General features: G+C 43.9%; 1 protein-coding gene across 4 annotated transcripts in view; it reads left to right on the top strand.

Annotated features, from left to right (window-relative positions):
• Nucleotides 1–20,602, top strand: part of Ebf1 (EBF transcription factor 1) — a 386,285-nt gene that overhangs the window by 235,039 nt on the left and 130,644 nt on the right. For all 4 annotated transcript variants that reach the window (XM_041676119.1, XM_041676118.1, XM_041676117.1 and 1 more), the window contains exon 7: nucleotides 17,454–17,535. In XM_041676119.1, coding sequence (XP_041532053.1) covers nucleotides 17,454–17,535 — 82 coding nt within the window. The remainder of the gene's footprint in view (nucleotides 1–17,453; nucleotides 17,536–20,602) is intronic.

Here is a 20,602-nt window from a genome sequence, read left to right as displayed (position 1 = left end):
TTGATCCCCACAAATCCCTTGTAAGTGTTCACAGATGAGTGGACCAACTAGATTGGACAGAGATACCCTAAATGTGAAATGACCCAGGTAAATACCACGAGAAAGATACTTATCTCCCTTGAACACTTCGATGTGTGGAGGAATGAAACATTAACTCTGAATGGAGAAGTCCGGGTGGTCTAAATGAATCTTCGCCAGACTCGGAGGTGTATAGGGACTTCAGGAGACAGAGCAATGAGTTATAGGAAGAACAGTTGAGCTAAAACCTGGAGGTTGAGAAGAACAATGTCTAGACTTGCTGCATGTCCTCTGGGTAAAATGGGTACCCACTCTTTCTCTACATCATATGAACCGTGTCTTTGGAGCGAATGTGGAGGAGAGTTTCCTTGTAACAGAAAACCAGGAGAAATGGTGACTGCAAAGTCTTTTATGTTCTCTATGTGACTTAGGCAAGAGGCATCATGAGCTCTTCATTTTAGAGACTCCTAGTAAAAAGAAATAGGACAGCCTCCCGTGTTAGCCTCTGCCTGGCTGCCAGTACCTCGGTCCCATGCCTAGCATCACTGTGAGGTGTTTTCCTCTCCTAATCAGTGAACCTGCTATCTCTAGACAAAAATATGTGTCTAAATAAAAGACTGCTTTCTTCTGGCCCACCATCTTCCTGACTGTGTAGTATGTTAATATCGAGTAAGGCACACATTGTTTTGGTTTGTATTTTGGAAAGTGGGCGGCAGATATTCAGTCTCCACGAAATATTTGTCATTTAAACCTTAGCTTTTCTGTCCTTGATACTTAGGTGCCTTAAAGGCATTGTTTAAAAGGGGTCAGGAAAATAGCTCCATTGATAAAAGTTCTTGTCATGGGAGCATGAGGGCCTGAAATTTGTCATCCCTATAACTTGATGGAGTGGGCCTGCACTGGAAAGGCAGGGATGGGCAGATGGACACCTGGGGCTTGCTGGCCAGCTAGTCTAGTTGAACAGGCAAGTTCCAGACTCAGTGAGAGACTCTCTGGAGGAATCAGGTGGAAAATGATGAAGGAAGACACCAGAAATAAACCTCTGCCCCACCACACACACGGGGGCACACTTATGAGTTTGTACAATTTCCAGTTCCACAAATTTGAAAGAGTAAAGGAAGGAGGAGGGAAATGAGAGAGAGAGAGGGAGGGAGAGAGAGAGAGAGAGAGAGAGAGAGAGAGAGAGAGAAAGAGAATATGAATCAGTTTTAAGTGAGGGGAAAAGCGTCAGTGTTTGTAACCTAATCTAAGGGTGGGTTCATTTTGATGAGTGTGTGTGTGTGTGTGTGTGTGTGTGTGTGTGTGTGAGTGTGTGAGTGTGTGAGTGAACAGATGCAGCACCTGAGATCATGGCATGTGGCAGGCGAGCCTGCGGTCCTCTTTGAAGCACGGTGGCGTCTAGGCTTCTGAGTTTCTCAGACACCCGAACCAGCGCTAGCTCGCCACCACACAGGGCCGTTGAAGTGCCAGCGTCACGTTACAATTAACAGTAATTCTGGTGGCTGTCATCACTTCCTCGGAACAGAGGATCCCGAGCAAAAGCACGCTGCCGTCACACCTGCTAATTCAAAGGCATTGTGTGAACTATGACAGACCTCAGTGCACTTCTTGTGCCTGTTCGAATGGATAAAGTCTGGAGACTCAAATGGGGAGGGGAGGGGGCGGGAAAACGGAGCCTTAACACATTTCTCCAGAGGAGCCTATGAAGGGTCAGCTTGTGGGCGGGGAAAAAAAGTTGTGCTAAAGAAAATAATTAGAGAGAGGCCGAGAGCTAGAATATTAGTGCTTTTCCAGAGTAAATGAGGATAAATTCTGTTAATGATGTGACTTTCCCTGGTACTAATGTGATAATAAAGTGCTCTCATTCTGGAGAAGCTTGTCACAATCCCAGCAGAGACAGTGACCCTTCGACAAGGTGAGACGGAATAAAATAAAATAAAATCAACTTCTAAAGCGCTCTAGCAAAAAGTAAGTGATCAATGTTAGGAGTCCCCACATCCCTGTCTAGTACAAAAAGCTGATGTCTGCCACAGTCTTTGAGACTGTTGGTGAATGGGCTGTCTTATTTGGGGTCCAGACACACTTATGTTAGCTCTTCTGTTGAGTTCCAGAGGGAAGAGTTGGGAATAAGTCGAAGAGTATAAATAGTCCCCAGCAAGCTTCCAAGCCAATGATGAACGGCACCGAAAAGATTGTGTTTGGAATGTTGGTGAAATACTGGCCTTCCAGACTTCAGTCTGATCCAAATTTATGGCTTTGGACATCATTTCAGGGGCAGCAGAGATGTAGAACTTGGTGGGATGTTGGCAGCATTCTGGTGGTGACGGAGACAGAGGACAGAGATCGGGGATGTCTGTTTTGGAGAGGCAGGGGGATGCTGGGACCTTTGAGGTCTGATGGAAGATTACCAAGAGTCAACAAGAGCATTTGGGCAGCAAACGCAAAAGCACAGAGCAGCTGCTGGCACATGGGGCAAATACTAGCGTGACTGTGGTGCTGTGTGCTTGGAGGCAGAGGGAGGAATGAGAAATCAATGGGGTCAATTTTAGTCAACATCTCAGAGGGAAGGGATGACCTCTTTGGGGCAGGAAAAGGTTTTATTTGGTTCTTTTTCTTTAACTAGATAGAGACGTAGAAAGTTCACTGCATAATGTCTAAGGAATAAGAGAAACACCATAAACACGGTGCATGTTGACTGCCGGACCTTCCTGTGGTACTGAGTGCCTCGGTTCACAGAGAGCCCTGCTTCAGTTCCGGGGCCCATAGACAAGCATCTGAGTCTCTGCATTCAGATTAAGTCTACCTCTGCCATGAATTCTCTGTGGGAAGGCAAAGTACTTAATCTCTCAGTGATTCAGATGCTTTTATCTGAGCACTGGGGCAGGGGTGGAGAGTGGGGGAATGGATGGAAGGTGGGAAGCAGTTGTGGAGATTAAAATGAAGCGTGCGCTTAGCATACCGGATCTCAGGTAGTAACCTTCCGCTGACATGAGCCATGACTTCACCCAGGACTCATTTTCTGAGAGGCTGACACTTGGGTAAAGTATTTTACCAGTCTACTTTGGAGCAATCTTAGGAAAGGAAGAAAAGTGACCATCATGGGAAGGCAATCAGTCCTGTGAGTCATCTTGGCAAAGGACCATCATCACTCCAGAGTGCATGCAAACTTGATCCCATAGTTCAAGGAAACATACATGCAAACCCACATTTCCCCAGGCTGTTTGCTTGGAGAAGAGTTTGGCAACATGGTTATCTTCATATGGGAAGAGTTTTCTTTATTAAAAATAATATTTGAAAGACTCCAAGGGCTCGGGGAAGTGGTTGTAAGTGGGAACTGCCTGGGGGACATAAACTGTAGGTTTTAGGTAGACCCCAGTGCTCTGTCACAGCAGTTGACTCAGTCTGAGGAAGGGGAGCCAACAGCAGGGGCATTTCAGATAGAGGGGAGAAAACTCAAGGAGAGACTTAGTTGGGCCTATTGCAACGTTTCCTATACCTTTCTTTCTACCTTCTTCATGAGGGACAAAGACTGCATTTTAATGGAAAATATGACTCACTCATAACTGTGTCACTTATCATTACTGTGTTGTGTGAATCTTCTCACCATCGCTAAAAGAACCATAGAGAATAGAGTGTGTATGTCTGATATGCGGCAGGGTGTTCTATCCTGGCATGACCTCCCATGTTTCTGAGGTCCTATTCATTTTTCATCTGTTGCTCTACAAAGGGTTAGTTGGTAGTGCTGAAGGACTAGGTTTTATTACTCCATCATCAATGTGTGTGTGATATGTTTGTGTATGTGTTCATATGTATGCATACAGGCAGATGTGCCCATGTGTGCATGTATGTGTGGAAGTCAGAAATGTTGGATGTCTTCCTCAATCACTTTTGAGCTTATTTGTGTAAGACAGAGTCTCGTGTTGAATGTCAGGTGACTGTTTGGCTAGACTGACTGGTCAGCAAGCCCAGGCATCCTCCTGTCTCTTCCTCCCCGGCACTGGGATTACAGGCACATGCCACCACACCTGGTTTTTGTTTGTTTATTTTCATATGGCTGCCGATAATAGGAACTCAGGTCCTCACGTTTGCAGGGAAAACACTTTATTGATGAAATCATCTTCCCGGCCATTCAATCACAATTGAGAAATTCATTAACCCATGGCTGCCATTCATTTCTTATAAAGTATTTTAGATTTTAGTAAATATTTTGCTATCACTCTTGGTAAAATTACAGTGATGGGGACAAAGAGAAGGGTCACTAAGAAAGGGTGCAGAGTGGTGTAACAGGGAGATATCTTCTCAGGGAACTTGGGTCCTCTGCATGAGTGGTACTTACTCCTGACCAATGAGCCATATCTCTGACTCTTATCCTTCCTTTAATATTATCATCTTTAAAATTTGAGAGCACAGAGAACTTCCCACCATAGCCTTAGAATTCAATTCTTATGGTTTAGAGAAGTTGAAGTAGGACCACTCTCCTAGGGTTAGTCTGGCCCCAAACTTGTTTAGAACATGGTCAATTTTATACTGGAATTTGTCAATAGATATTCCAAGCTTCTCCTCTATGGGAAAGTTTTGACACCACTACTCATGGAGTCAGTTAGCTGGAGAGAGTTGAGCTGTTCCTGTTAATATGCCATTACTCCCCAGTTCATGCAGTTTCAGAATTGGCCATGGGTCTTTGTGAAGCCTAATTGACTCTTTGATGTTAGTCTATATGATATGAGTCACAAACACCTAATTTAAATAGCCTCCACAATTTGAGAGTGCACAGCAACTCTGCATGAGGAAGCAAAATGTATGCAAGTGGAGGAGTCTTTGTAAATGTAGAGAGTTCAGCATTTCTAATTTATAAAATCATAAATCCCAAATGTTCGAAGATGAAAAAAATTTTGAGCATGAACACATGAAACCACAAGAAGAAAATGCCACATCTGACCTCACGTGATGGGTTGCAGTCAAAATATAGGTGCACTAAAATACTGTATAAAATTACTTTCAGGTTGTGTATAGAGGGTATATATAAAATATAAATGAGTTTTTTGTTCAGATTTGAGTTCTGTCTGAGACTTCTCATTGTGTGTTTGGGGTCTCGATCATTTGTATAAAGGATTATCTATCTATCTATCTATCTATCCATCTATCTATCTCTCTTTTTACCTTTCTTTCTTTCTACCTTCTATCTATCTATCATCTTTCTATGCTTCATATATATATATATATATATATATATATGTTTTTGATAAATATATGCATGTTTATGGTCATGACTTCAGTGTGTTGGTATAGAGCCTGACTCACCCAGGACTCTGTAAAGGAAGCTTTGTCTTTCCGACATGTCCTAGGAAGTTCTCAACTCTCCTTTGTCCTGCCATCTTCTCAGTGTAACCATTCCGTCCACGTGTCTGCCCAACTTCAGCTCAACTTTCTTGGAGGGTATTTGTGGGTGAGAGTCCCCCTCTGCTCCCTTCCTTCCCATCTATCATGGTATTTTGCCCTGTGAGCACTGTTGGGTTGCATAAGAGGCTGTATTCGCTTAGGATCCTCCCCAAGACACTGGATTTTCCAGCAGCTCAGCTTCATATCTTCTTTGGTTCAACTGCAATAAAAGGAAAGTCATATTTTCCAGCTACCTGAGACCTGAAGATGATCAGATGGGCTCTGACAGACTTGAACACATGCCCATCCCCAAGATAGTTACAGAACTAAAGACTCTGATGTCCTGACCTAATGGCATTTGTTCGCTGGTCCAAGCAAAGAATAATGCTTTTACAATACAAGAACTCCCGAGTGAGGGCAGAGTACTCCAAAAGGAGAACATGGGACAGCTATCAAATAGGAGAAAAGAGACCAGGATAGTGGCTTATGCCTTTAACCCCAGCACCCAGGAGGCAGTTCCCAAGCAATCCATTATATACTCCTACTTTCTCTCTTGTTGAGAACCTTGAAGACCCATGGCACAGAAAAGCATGTGTGCACACACTTGCATCCCATATTGAGGCATCTGAGACCATTGTGCCAACCATCCAGGGGCTCTTGATTAAGATGATGGAAGTAAATTATGTCTAAGTCCCTTCTTTTAGAAGTTTTATTTTTAGCAAATAATGATCAATTTGGGTGATAAAATAGAGGGAATTTTAGAGCTCATGCTCCCCAGTGTCTCGAGTTTAAACTGAAGCAGTTCCAGAGCGACATATAGCATAGGGAGGAGATGGGGGGGATGTTAGTAACCTGTGAGCAGCAAAGCACCTGCAGAAAGTCTAAATGGTGTCATTCTTCATCTATGAGATGGCTTAATTTTATTTTCCATCAGCAACCTTATGATAGCCCGAGAAGGAGAGCCTAATAAAGTGTCAGGCTCTATTCTGCATTCTGATTTCAATATGATAAATTTCTTTTTATACTTTTTATGGAATAGAACATACAGACTTATTGGATTGTCCATAATATGAACTGGGATAATTGGGATCTCATGAGATTATTGTCAGTCCTCTGCGGGCACAATGCTCCCTGGTCATTTTGATTTGAAGACTGGTCCTAAGCTTTAAATCCAAATTAAGGAGTCACTTGTTCATATCTGAACCCATCTTGTGTGGCATGTTGGAATGCAGTGATGGTTCGCAATGGAAGCCATTGCTCAAATTAAATTAATTATCCCAGTAATGCATATACGCCCAAGGGATGATAGGCAGCGCATGGAGATGCTGAGATTGGTACCAGGGTGTGTTTGCCTAGAAAACTGAGTTAGAAAATGACAGAGATTTTTGAAAGGGTGGTGATGATATACAGTCATTTTTAAATAACTTCCATCCTTAGAAAGATTTGGCAGCTTTTCCCAAGGAATAGCCATTTCCTCCAATTTCCTCTCTTCCTCCTCTTCTTTTCTCTTTGTAGAAAAAAATTAGCTTGTTACCATTCCTTACCAAAAAAAAAAAATTGCCAAATATCCTCCATCCCTGATAATTGTGTCCCCTTTCATCCTCTGTGATACAGTCTGAAGATGAGAGGGAAGGGGTAAAGGATTGACATGCCTCTTTTTACCAATCAGGGATTTAATTTGATTTAATTTTTTTAATCTAAAATTCAATGATACAAAGATATCTGTTTTTTATTTCTCTGTTGGTCCCTATTTATGTTCAATAACTCCATCATATTGCTTATCATATAGAACTGACATGTTCACTGATACTTAAAATCACCGAGGATATTCTAAGGGAAACTGCCCAAGACCTCTTTAGTGAGTTCCCACAGCAACACTGCATGAATTGTGTTTGACATATAACCTGTGCTTAGCAAACACTGAATTCAGGACCAGATGAATGACAAAGTGAATGACCCATGGAAGAATACTGAGTGAAGAAACAGCAAACCATTGAGAGCTCTAAGCCACAGAGTCCATGAAAGTTAGCAGAATGGCCCGTAGATCTTCGAGAGAAAATCCATTCTAGACTATTGGTAATATGGCCTTTCATCCCTTTGGGTTCCAGGTAAATGTTTTAAGAACAGTGACAGGCTTAACTTAGAGATAATACGTTGAACTCTGATGTCAAGGCAGTATTAAGGAGGACATTTAAGGACACCAACGAGCTCTTGCATGAATTATGCATGTATGAAACTAATGAATGGTCACAGACCATGAGATGGATAGCTCTTAACTCTGCTTATTTGAATTAAACGGCACATCTTAGCGTCTAGAGGCTCCGAGAAAACCACTCATCATTTTCATTTCCTCAGTTGCCCATTACACAATGGGGAAACCTTCTCTAGGCCCGGGGTGAACGATATGTACTTGGATTCTCGTTTGCAACACTGAAGTTGTCTGTTTCATTCATGGAAGGTATATATATATATATATATATATATATATATATATATATATATATATGGGAAATTCAGAAAATGCAGAAGGAGAAAGAGGAGACAAATATCTCTGAGTTATGATAGAAAATTAGCCGCCATTAATATTTAGGCTCAACTCAAGTCAGGCCTTCATGTGATGCTTTCCGTACATAGCTGGCTTCGGTGCCATGAGAACCGAAAGGCCGGTTAAGGAGTGTCAGGGAGGGGCAGGTGATGACGCAAATAACTGTAGTGACTGCAAGGAAGACCAAGAGTGATGAGGGTGTAGCAGTAAAGGACCGTGTGACTAATTATGCAGGTGTGTAAGGCAACCCATTTACACGGTAGCCGAAAGGTAAGTAGGAATACGGGAAGCTGAGACGGTGTGGGGATGGAGAAGATACTTCCCACCTAGGGATGTAGCTAACAGTGATGGTGGGAAGGAGGCGCAAGGATGCAACGTGATGTGGCTGAGGCAAAGCATGATGGGAGGAGAAGAAGCAGGAGAAATAAATCTGGGATGTCCATTATGGGCACTGCGAAACATTTTAAGATCCACTGATCAGGCCCCTACCCAATAATCATGACAGATTAATTGTTCATTTAAAGTCGTTCGGTAATTACTCTAATACGCTGTCCTAAAAGTCAAATATTTTCTTGAAAAATTGAACTTAAATATTTTTCTTTTGAACAAAACTTTAAACCAAAATCAGTAGACTCTTGGTGCAACTGGCGCCCAAGGGCATGGAGACCATCCTGTGCTCTCTGGAAAGATCTGTCAGGTCAATGAGGGAGTGAATACTTAGACATATTTATATTTTACCCCCTCTGGAATAGTGAGCTGAGCATCCAGGGACGACTCTATGTCTCAGTTACTGTGAACGCGAACTTCTTACTCCTTCCATGGCATCTGTCACCTCCACAAGAGAGAGTCATCCTGAAACTCTTTGACTCTTTAAAAGGGACAAGTGAAATGCCAACAACAGATTCTAAATGAGTGGGCTTCACAATTTTAAACGCAACAGATATTGAAGAACAGGGATAGTAAAGCCTTTCATTTTCCACCTGTGGCTTTCTGTCTGCATGAGAGACTTTCAAAGGCAGTGACTGTGAACACACAATGATGTATAGTCTTGTGATGTTCACTGACTTTCCCCAAAGAGACCCAGGCTATCTTGGTTTTGTTTTGGACTTATTTCTCCATTTTGATACAGTCAAATAGTCCAGTCTTTTCAGCAAGGTTAAAACGTGTTTGAGGTGGGGGTCACACATAAAATGGTCACGAGCAAACCTGAAGCATATCAAAATTGGTAATCAGCACTACTTGAGTTCAAAGTGCTAGAATTTCTTATGCTGGTTTTAGCTCTAACTTGAGCTCATGTGGCGATGGTAATGTATATAACCAGATATGGCCAATGAATACTTTCCCACCATAAGATAATAAGACATGCATCTTCACTACATACAAATATATCTCTGATATATATGAATATATAGTTTAGTGAACAACCTCTGTAATGTTTGATATAGTAGCTATAAAATGAGAATAGAATGGAGCTCTATAGACCTTTGGAAGAGTAGGAACTAATAAAAGAAAACATAAGCTCTCACAAATGCTCTTCTGTTGTGAGGTTTTCTTTTACTTTAGCCCCATGTTGGAATGCCAAACTGTTGTTGGTTGTTTTTTACTCTTTGGGGGGCCTGCCACCCAGCTTCCAAATAAATCACACACGGAGGCTTATTATTTCTTACAAAAGCCCAGCCTTAACTTGGCTTGTTTCTAGCCAGCTTTTCTTAAATTATTTCATCTATCTTTTGCCTCCGGGTTTTTACCTTTCCCTATTTCTGTATACCTTTTCTTTCCTTCTTGTTCCGTCTCTGGCTGGGTGGCTGGCTCCTGGAATCCTTCTCTCCTTGTTCTTGCTCCTAGATCTTTTTCTTTCCAGATTTTTCCTTCTATTTATTCTCTGCCTGCCTGCCAGCCCTACCTATCCTTTCTCCTGCCTCGCTCTTGGTCGTTCAGCTCTGTATTAGATCATCAGGTGTTTGAGACAGGCAAAGAATCACAGCTTCATAGAGTTAAACAAATACAGCATAAACAAAAGCAACACTTCTTAAAATAATATTCTACAACAGTATTGTGCTTGTGTTTTCCACAAAACTCGTAAAGTGGAGTATTGAGGCTCTCATGTGTGCCTGACTCTTGAGTGTGTATGAGGCAATAAGTAAGCAATACTTAACATATTTTCCATCCTAGGTAAAATTTTACAGTGGTATTTTATAATGGTAACATAGAGCTCCAAGGCCCAACACTACCAAGAGCTACCCAAAGTCTGCAGGTGTCCTATGTCCACTGACTCCCTGTTCCATCTGACAGAAATAGTTGAAAATCAATGTTGCCTAGTCTATCTCCCAATCAGTCCCAAGAAGGGTCAGACAAACACTTGGTTTGTTATCCGAGGTGTTTCTTCTGCATATCGAACCATATTCACTGATTCCAAACTTTCTTCGTGTCAACTTGAACCTTTATACAGTCTGTCAGGAAAGCCTTGGTGCTTGGGAGTTGTGTCACAAGGCTTCACTAAAGTTATTCTCCTTTCTTGTCACCAGAGGCTTTCAGACTTGGGATTCTATCATCCTCTCTCAATTACTGGTCAGCAAACATTGACAGGAGAATCAGTTGGACTGGGTCAGCAGAAGACAGTGTTAAGTCATGGTGCCCCACACCCTTCTCAGTATCTCTTCTGAGGAATTATGAGACACTCTTTCCTCCATGGTCCTTGGATCTTTTTCTTTCTCCACCCTTTGACTGCCCTGATCCTATCTGCTAACTGTCAGATTTGACTCCTAGTCTAAGGACCCTATTTGCAGTGGGTCCTTTTCCTTCAAACTATTTTTACATTCTTTAATCCGCTGCTATGATATTCTAGCACCCCCGGTAAGTTCTTGTCACTAATTATGTCCTCCCACCAAAGCCAAACGCTGAGCTCTGAGGTAATGAATCCTATTCCAGACGAGCGTGTTTATCTCTCGAGGCTGTGCACACTTTCCAGAAATGCCCAAGATCCAGGAAGCCTCTGCCAGGGAAGGTAAACTTCTTGAAGTCAGTGGCCAATTATAGGGGCCACCATGTGCTCTCCCTCTGGGAGCTCCAAGATAGCGTCATGGCTTAATTTCAGTTTCTCTTCCACTATGGGGAGCCAAAAAAGACCTCACGGTTTCATGTGTGTGCAGCTCCCTTCTTCTCTGCTCTCTGCATGTCCCAGGCAGGACTGTGAGCCATAAGTCAGACAGGGCATCAGTTGGTGTTGCTTTTCCTTCCAGAAAAGGAGAAGAGGTCAGCTCTTGTTCGGCTCAGCCTCCCCAGACTGCCCTTGTGGCCTCCCCGGGATCTTGGCTGACTTCTGGGTATCGTGTTTTCACATGGATGAACTGTACCCTACAGCCTAGTCTGTGAATTAGAAGCCAGGCCCTTTGCTTTGACATTGAAAACAGAGTCTTCTCTTTCTGTTTTTGGCTTGCCCTGTTTTCAAGGCAGCTGCTTCCTATGGTGGTGGTGCCAGACTCTGGCTTACCTGTCCATGGACCGCTATTGAGTTTTCAAGAGGGCGATTCCCAGCTTCTGGCAGTTTAGGTAGTCTTGGGAAGGGGCAGGTGCAATGCAGTTAAATGCTTTCAATTTGGGAGAATCCTAGTATTCCTGGAAAATTTTTCCTTGGTAATTTCGGGGCTGGAAGCCTGACCGCAAAGGTGACGGTGCAGTGGATGACTCCCAAGAAGTCCTTTTAATTACCAGGCTGTTCCCTGCCCTCCCTCCAGATCGTGTGTGGGAGCGGCTTGAACTTCACCCAGAAGGGTCCCCACGTTTGTTTCTACACAGCTGTTTTCTGTGTCAGGCCAAGAGTGCATCCCTGCGTACTGAATACCATTGGGAAGGACCGTCTGCCGCCTCACCATCTGCGGGCATAAGTCAGGGGGACCTTCCAGAGAGTCTGAGGAGAGGAGATGGGGTTTTATGTCTCCGTTCAGTTGGTGCCTTGACACTTTTCTTTTCTAGCCTGGACATGATGAACACAGCTGCAAGCAGACAAACGTGATTTTTCAGTCTTTGGGTTGGGAGAGGTAAAAATTCAACCTGTTCAGTCCAGAGCCAGGGCATCTGCTTTGCATAACAATTACCGGTGCCTGGGCAGTCCCTTGGAAGGCAGTTTAATAAGTGTGTCCTTCAATTCTGACTAGCCCAAGTCCTCCGTAATTTTAGCCCCTGCCTTGCTCTGCTTTGGCAAAGCCTCTATACTCTTACCTTTTCTTGACGATTATCTCTTTCATGGTTGTTTTCTTTCTGCTCTTTATTTGATGAAGCCTGTACTGCTTACCCGGTATGCAGGGTTTCACTGATTTCCTGAGCCTGCACTATGCCAGAGAAAGAGTATTTTTCCTATCTGAAACCGTCTTAGTCTAGGCACTGTGCCGATGCTACAGACAGCCGAGAGCAGTGAGCAGTATTGCTTCCTCTGCTCTAGGCTTCAACACCCTTCAAGTGCTTACTGATTTTCTAAAACATGTTCTCAGGGCTTCTCTGTTTTGCAAAGGAGGAAACTGAGGTACGGAGAGATTACATCCATTTGGTGAAGATCACACGTCTAGTTAAGCAATAAAGCTGCATGTATGATGAAAGCTACCCAGTTGTATGGGAAGAAAAGTCTTACTCTTCCCATGTTTGGTTGACACCACTCAGGGTCATGGAATTAGCTGATTCGACCTATGTTTATCTCATCTCTAGCAAAACTGGCTTGTCCAGTGTACTCCGCTACTGTCTTTAATGTGGAAAGCGCTAATTTGGATTCACAGGCAGGCTCCAGATTCTATTTAGCAAACCAGTGTATACTAAGCGCCTCTAGTTTTACATCCCATGGCTTCCATTATGTGTCTGGAGACGAGGGTTTGCTTTTGTTTCATCTTTCATACTCTCGGGTAGGAGCCTCGTTATGGAGGTTAATTGATTTTCTTTTGGCAACCCAGTACTTTTGGTCACCAATACTATGCTAGTTATAAGGATTCAAGGCAGATACTGAAGCTCTCTTGTTTGGGGGAAATACTATACAGTATATTACCAAATCAGCAAATGTATCTACCACGTGTGTGTCTGTTTCAGTTACTTCAATAATGGACTGATGTACTACATCAGCCTGATTGATGAACCCAAACACAACTTTTAATAGGATGTCACTTCTGGTTTTATGACTGTCACTTTCCTTAATTGAAGTGCTAAACTAAAAAGTTCACAGACTTGAGTGCTGACCTCTTGCTGGATTGGTGTATGAAGAGCTGGAACATGCTGGAAAGATCACAGGGTTGACCCCCGGCAAGCATGGGACAACTCTGGTCTCTTAACCACTGGGAACTGGGAACTGCATCCCGATCTTCAAATTTCTCACTCATGAAGTGAGGGGGTTAGACTAAAGGGTTGTTAAAGTCACTTTCAAAGTTCGCCTGTGATTTGGGCTGTAGAGATGGCTCAGTGAGCAAGAGAAATTGATGCTGTACACGCTTGAAGACCAAGACATGGGTTCGGATCTTCTGGATCCCTTTGAAAGCTTAGGTATTGCTGTCTCTGTAACTGAAATTCCAGCACTACGCAGGGAGCAGACAGGAGGCTCTCTGGGGCTTGCTGGCCACCAACCTAATGGAAAAATGGCAAGTTCCAGGTTCAGTGAGAGACCCCGTTTCAAGGGAAGGTGGAGTGTGGTAGAACTGGACATACTCTGGGTATGTACATATATGGATATGGGCACCTGCATACACATGTGTGTATAAACCACACACACACACGTCCTATAATTCATGGAAAATGGATACCACGACTATCCCTATGGGCAAACTAGGATTCTAGTTTTGAACTATAACTGCATCCCTTATTTTTTTGAGTCTTTATGTGTTGTGTTCTGGGTGAGTTAGCCCTTTCCTGGCACGCCTACCTTAAAGGACTTTACTGGGGATCCAGAGAGACCCTGGGAACGTAAATGCTTTGGATAATAACACACTGAAAGATGTACTAAATAGTCATGACGTTCCTCCTGCGGAAGTTAGCTGAAAGGTGTTGGGTTTCTCCCCACCTAGCCATGCCACCCCTCCAGAAAAAGAGCCGAGTTAAAAAGAGAGTTTGATCCCGGACTTTATGGAACTCCTCGGAACTCTGCAGGGTCAATAGCAGCTTTGTCCTGCTGTGGGTCAGGTTCCCACCGTTGGGGTAGGGGAGCCATGCTCTTTCCACTGACATTTTATCAAACACACAGAATGTGGCAGTTCCTTAGACAAACATATGGTTTTGTGTTACAATAGCCTCTACTTTGTCAAAAGCCTCTCAGAATCAGAGATCTTCTCTGTGGGGCAGCAGACACTACACACACACACATGCACACGCACACACACACACACACACACACACACACGTACACGTGTCCCCAAGTTCACAGTCACCTTATATGTTTACTTGAATAACCCCCCCCCCCCCCCACACACACACCTGCCCAAGTTTGTGTGTCTCATGTCTGAGTCAGTCTCTCACTGAGGGTATTTTTAACTTCTCTTTACTCCTCGGAGTTCCTTTAAGGAAGTGTGATCCAAAAGGGTCAGGTACTTGGATTGTACTGAGGGGAAAACTTTGAAGAGAATTCCCGAGGCTCTGGAGTAGGTGGCTTTCCCCCCGAAGAACTGGCCCTACATGGTGTCTTTGCCACATAAGGGCTTGTGTGAGGCCCTAGGCACCAGTTGACGGCTGTCTTACCCGTGACAGATGGTCAAGACTTCAATTTCAGCAAGTGAGCTGCTGCCGAGGGGGAGGGCAGGGGACTCTGCCAGCGGGCCAAGTGGCAGGGCAGCTTAGGGTAACAGCGATCTGCTGTGTGCCCGGCATAGTTTTAAAGGCGATCTGGTGTGTGCCCGGTGTGGGTTTTGTGCTAACGACGAGCTGCTGACAGGCGCCCCGGCGCTCCTCATCTCTGAGGCACAGGATCCCTGGCTCCCTCGGTTCTCTCTCTCTCTCTCTCTCTCTCTCTCTCTCTCTCTCTCTCTCTCGCCAAGCCAGTGTCCTGTTTGCCTGTCTTTCAAAGCCCATTTTGGCACCAGATGGAACCCCTCACGGTGGCTAGCAGTTGTCTGACTTGAGGAAGCCAGAGGGTGTGCTGACAGCTCCTTCTAACACAACCTGAAACTGGCTGTCAGGCCTGGGCTCAAATGGCTTAAACACGTACAGGCGGCAAGTATTATCAACCATGGGGAGACAGGCAGGGGGGCCCACTGGGGGGAGAGTGGTGGTGATAACCCTCCCTAGCTTGGTGTTGCCTTGGGGGGCGGGGATAATGACCCTGTGGTTTCCCCTAGTAAAACCTTTGTTCTCACACAGCGTGATCGATTTCTCACCCGTGGGACAATGAATATTAACATCTTCACAGCACTCCCATCAGGACGGACACTAACTTAGTGTGCTGGCTCAGAGTCCTGCCTCTTGGACCACTCGATCAGAAGTTGAGTTTTAGGTCCATGTTTACTCACTTTTGGACAAGCAGTTGGATGTCTCAGATTCGGAGACAAATACAACTGCCACCTCCATCCTCCTGACCTGCGTTAGGATCGCACAACTACTTTGTATGGTCAGTGGTCTCATTATGCCCATTTTATGGATGAGAAAAGTTGAGGTCCGGCCTCTCATCCATAGGCACACGGGTAGTATGTGGCTAAGGTTTGGATGTCAATACCATACTGGGTATTTTTTTTTAAGGTAGTGGTTTTTATACTTTATGGCACCACACCATGGGCAACCACCCTCTCTGGATCCTGGGATAGTTTACATATATCCTCTTCTAAGTATAGAACCCAGCCCCCAGCAATATGAGGGACTCGTGACCACTACCTTTATACATCTGATAATGTCTGAAAGCCACATGTGCCGGTTGAGCCTCACCTTCTGAGGCGCAGAGGGACAGGGCAATGAAAACGCCCTGTTGAAGGAGGACTGAGTGGCTGAGTGGCTGGGCAGCTAATATGTGCCGGAGCGGAGCTGTTCCAGGCCTGGGGGAGGCCCAGGGTGGATTCCGTTACACACAGCTGGACCTCAGCAATGTTCTGTGAGTCATTCATCCCAGACAGAAGGTCAATAAGCTTTGGCCTTTGTGGAGAGGCCCTGGTGAACCATTATCAGAGGCCTCCTCGCTGACAGGCTCTGAGCGTTGTGTTTATGAAGGCTCGTGCATTGTAAAATCTTATCGTTTTGTTTGAAAAAGTCGTTGTTGCTCTTCAATGCTCCCATTTATTCCCCTTCCCCCTGGAAGACTCTACGAGGCCAGGGAGAAGAGATATTGTTCTGGAATCTGCCTGCAGAAGCTGTCTGTGTGCAGTGTGTCTTCGTGTAGTGCTTTGATGATAGAGGACCAAGGGGCTACACTGTTGACAGACATCATACTCGGAGCTAAATTCAGGTGGTGGCATCCTGGAATGCTGGTTTTGCATGAGTTATTTCTATTGGGTTGATGGTTTTATTCCGGTGTAGCTCGAAAGTAGGCCAAAAGGTGAAGAAAAGAGCATTTCTAGAATTTCATTGATTGACCTGTATTTTAGTCTTTTAGTACGCTCGGTCAAAACATCTATCTAGGCCCCCAAAGTCAAAAGTATGTAGCAATAGGTGGACATAAACATCTTCAATTTCTCCCAAATAGAAAACAGAAGGAGGGGTTGAATTGAGGGTAAGCAGCATGAATACCCTAGTACAAAACCCTCCATGCCTGCTGCCTTTCTGTGATGAACTCCAACAACTGCCTGCAGTTGTTACTTGGTGTGACCATGTCCTGTATCACACACGTCAGACATTTTTGAAAGTTAAAATAGATTCACCAACATCGGTGGGATTCCTCTAGTCAATTGGCGACTGTAGTCACCTTTGGACATAGAACCCATGGACCTCACTATAGAACTTATTCAGAAGCTAAGGTGGGCTGGGAGGCAGGAAAGCCCAAGCCCAATCTGAAATGGCTTTTGTTTAAGGCATTTAAACAAGCATCTAAAAAGAAGAAATGGTCTTGGGGTATTGGAGAAGTTTGCAAGGGTTTAATCATTGTGTGAACCCCACCACTCTTCCTAGGGCTGCTAATTTAAACATTTTATTTGGAGACGCTGAGATTTAAAGCATTTACCATCTCTTTGTATTTATCTAGTATACACTTTGCCATTCATCAACTGTGAATTCACAACACTTAAATGACAGGTTACGCTTGGGGACCATGGGAACTCTCAATTAGATCTATTTGGAACTTACGTTGAATTTCCATGATGATTTGCTCTCTGAATAAAACTACTCCCTCGAGGTTTACTTCTTTTGTGAGATCTGTTGGCAGTATCAAGAGTGTTCCCTTCAGAAAGAAAATCCACCTTGGATATGATATGATGACCCCAGGCCTTGAGCGCAATACGAATTCTAAAGCCACTCTGAATATTGCAGGAGACCAGTGAGGGAAAGAGAACGAGTAACCCAGAAGTGATTTCTGACTGAGACTCGCTTGTTAGGATTGAAACGCTAACCATGCTCATTTGTTTCTTCACAGATTCTTCCTGAAGTTTTTCCTTAAATGCAACCAAAATTGCCTAAAGAATGCAGGAAACCCACGTGACATGCGGAGATTCCAGGTGGGTCCCCTCTTGCTTTTCTTAAATCTTAATAACGGTTTGAATGTGAAGAGATGATGGGAACACATTTTTGGCAAGAGACACGGAGTATAATTGTTTCTCTGGAGGTGAAGAGCAGGTGAGGCCCCTGGTCCCCAGGCATCTGCAATCTAGGAGTTGTTTTTGTTAGACGAGAATTGGGGCTGCGCCACCTGCGCCCGCTGATGAAGGCAGCTGTGTCCTCAGAGCCTCATTTTGGCTTCCTGTATGGGCTCACGTGACGAGACAGCCAGAGATTAAGACAATTATGCAGAAACGATGGGCTTTAGTCTCTAAAATTGTTCTAAGGAGAACTTCACCGGATAGCGAGTGAGGAGCCAAACCAGGAAGTTCAATTTTGTCGTCTGTTGTCCTCTCTCATAATCTCAGCAGCTGTTAGCACCAACCGCCGATTGGAAGTGGGGCCCTTAAGAAGCAGAACATGCCTGTACCCTCTGTTCGGCTTCAGGGATGCCCCTGTACCCCACATGTATGTATTACCGAAGATCTTCCGGTCGGCCACCACCTAAAACGTACGAACCTGATAGGATCATATATATGTTAGAAGGGCTGAAAACCTAAAAAAGAATGGGTTGACTTCTCAAACACAGGTGTTTTAGGAATTCTAGACATAATACGCCTGCAGTTTCACATGCTGAGAATCCCTTAGGACCTTGTTACAGTACTGATTGAGATGGGGGGCGGGGGCTGGGAGTCTAGGTTTCTAACAAGCTCCCAGGTGGTGTAGAACCATGGCACACAGCTCAGGCAGTAAAGTTAAGCCCCTTCCTTGTCTCGCTCTCCAGCTCATTGTCTGGCTAAGTTATTTCCCGTGTCAACGTTGAAGCATGCTTGCACAACCTGTCAGAGAGACAGCTTGGTGTTGAAAGTTTGCTCCTACGCCTGTTTAGTCAGCTCAAAGTGCAGCTTTCAGTGTCTGAGCTCCAAGAGGTGCTTGATAAATTTTGGCTGCACATTCTCTAAGGAGAAATAAGGAAAGAGATTTGAGCATTGACTGTGGATGTCAATATCAAGGAGTCTTCAAAATGATATTTTTTTTTTAAAAAAAGAAGTAAGCTTTATTAGTCTTGTTAAAGAACAAATCCATTGGAAGGATGGTATTGTCTCCAGAGATCTTAGAGAATTTATATAACATCATTTTAGCCTTACCACTTTTTGTCTTAATAGAGAGGAATTGGGAGAATCCAATAAAATCTTAATTTTTTAGGAACTGTTTCCTGGCAAGGTCCTGCCTTCAAATTTGGATGCTCCTCTTTTTTTTTCAAAGTGTCTTGCAGCGTGTGTGAGTGGGTTTTTAGCACATGCTATCTGATAGCTTGCTGTGGTTCTTCAGATGACCTCTATATCTGTTTGGGCCAAGCTTGGGTTAGGAACAAAGACACGTAGGCATGAACCATTTTATGTGTAATAACCAAGCTTCCTGACTTGGCCAGCATCAACTACACTATATCCCTCAGCGCAATAGAATTGGGATGGACTTTGGTGACATTGAGGACCTCAAAGAACATTTATATATGGTTTTACAGGACTTGCTCATGAGTTGTGGCTTTTAGAAATACAGGCAAGACAGGAAGTCATTTCAGTACATTCCTTTTAAGCATAGGAAAAAAGGCCACAATTTACTTATGCAGTAGTATAGACATAATAAATTTAAACTTTCAGGGAAACTTCTTGTGATGAGTTTAATTAAGCCCTTAGTTTAGTCTAGGTCTTCTCAACTTGGGCACAATGAATCTTTTAGACTGGTGGATAACTGTGTGTGTGTGTGTGTGTGTGTGTGTGTGTGTGCATACACACACGCATTGTAGGATGCTCAGGTTGTATCACAGGTCTCTGTACACATGAAATAGCAATAGAAGAGTCAGTTTCCCTTAGCATGGACACTGAAGAGTCTCCAGGGTAGGGAGGAGAGAGATAGATGGCCCCTGATAGAAAGCCACTAATTCTGACCTACACTTGATAACTTTTGACTAGGTTTGCAGGGACAATATTAGTGCAATGGAAACAGCATCCTTTGGTTATTCATGGTTGCCTTCTTACCCAAGGGTCCATATGGACTTTCCAAAACACTTCAAGTTGATGTGATTTAGCCCTTTTACCTGTTGTCACCCAAAGAGATTCTAAAATAGAACTTTCACAAAAGGAATAGCTAGCGTGGCCACCAAGAGTCAAACCCTGAGTTAAAAGAAGCTGTGTCTTTGTCAGTCAGCTTACTGTGTTCCCATCAGCTACACTTTGAGCAGCAGTGAGAGCTGTGGAGTGAAGGTCCCTGAAACCTGGTACCCAGGTTCAGTTTAACTGTCCAGGTGCTTGACTGAACCCTAAGCCCCCAAACCACACACTGCATTCCTTACCCCCTCATCTGTTTTATTCTCTCCTTGTCAAAGTGGCTTCTCCTTTTTCTTTCCTGCAGTTGTTTATTTCTAGCAAACTTCATCCAGTCCCAAGTAGATGACTATTTATTATAATGTCTATGTTCGGTGAATTCCATGTTCCTATGTATAGTTGCTATGTCTGTGTATCTGCCTTTATATACATCCGTGGGCATTGGTGTTGCAGATGCTGATGCTGGTGGTGAAGCTGACATTTACTGTGTGCTTTTCTCATGAGAGGTATTCTATGAAGCGTTTTACATGAATGATAGTGATTGTCATAGTATCCCTATTAAAAACATGCAAATATGATTTATTTCAGTTTTACCAATGAGGAAGTAAGCTTAGAGTAGTAAAGAAATTCACTCAAAATTACACATCTATCTAGTGAAGGTTCAAGTCCAACCCTGTGACTTGTATACTATTACTATCTGATGCTTTGGGACAACAAAGAACTCCTCTAGGGTCTGTTGGGAGGCACTTAGTGAGGCAACAACAAATTCTGTTATCATTCAAAATGCACAGTGGTATTCCAGGAGTAAATGCTTGAATCACAGGATAGTTTGAAAGACTTCCCAAAGAGACTTCATGCATGAAGTTGAAACCCCCAACCCCAAGTTCGTCAGATTGGGGGACTTCCCTGGAAGGAAAGAACA

The sequence above is a fragment of the Microtus oregoni genome, unplaced genomic scaffold, assembly GCF_018167655.1.
Source record: "Microtus oregoni isolate MIOR12 unplaced genomic scaffold, Mior012 000027F_ref0000203, whole genome shotgun sequence".
In the NCBI taxonomy this organism is placed as follows: Eukaryota; Metazoa; Chordata; class Mammalia; order Rodentia; family Cricetidae; genus Microtus; species Microtus oregoni.
This window is presented reverse-complemented; position numbering and strand designations above follow the sequence as displayed.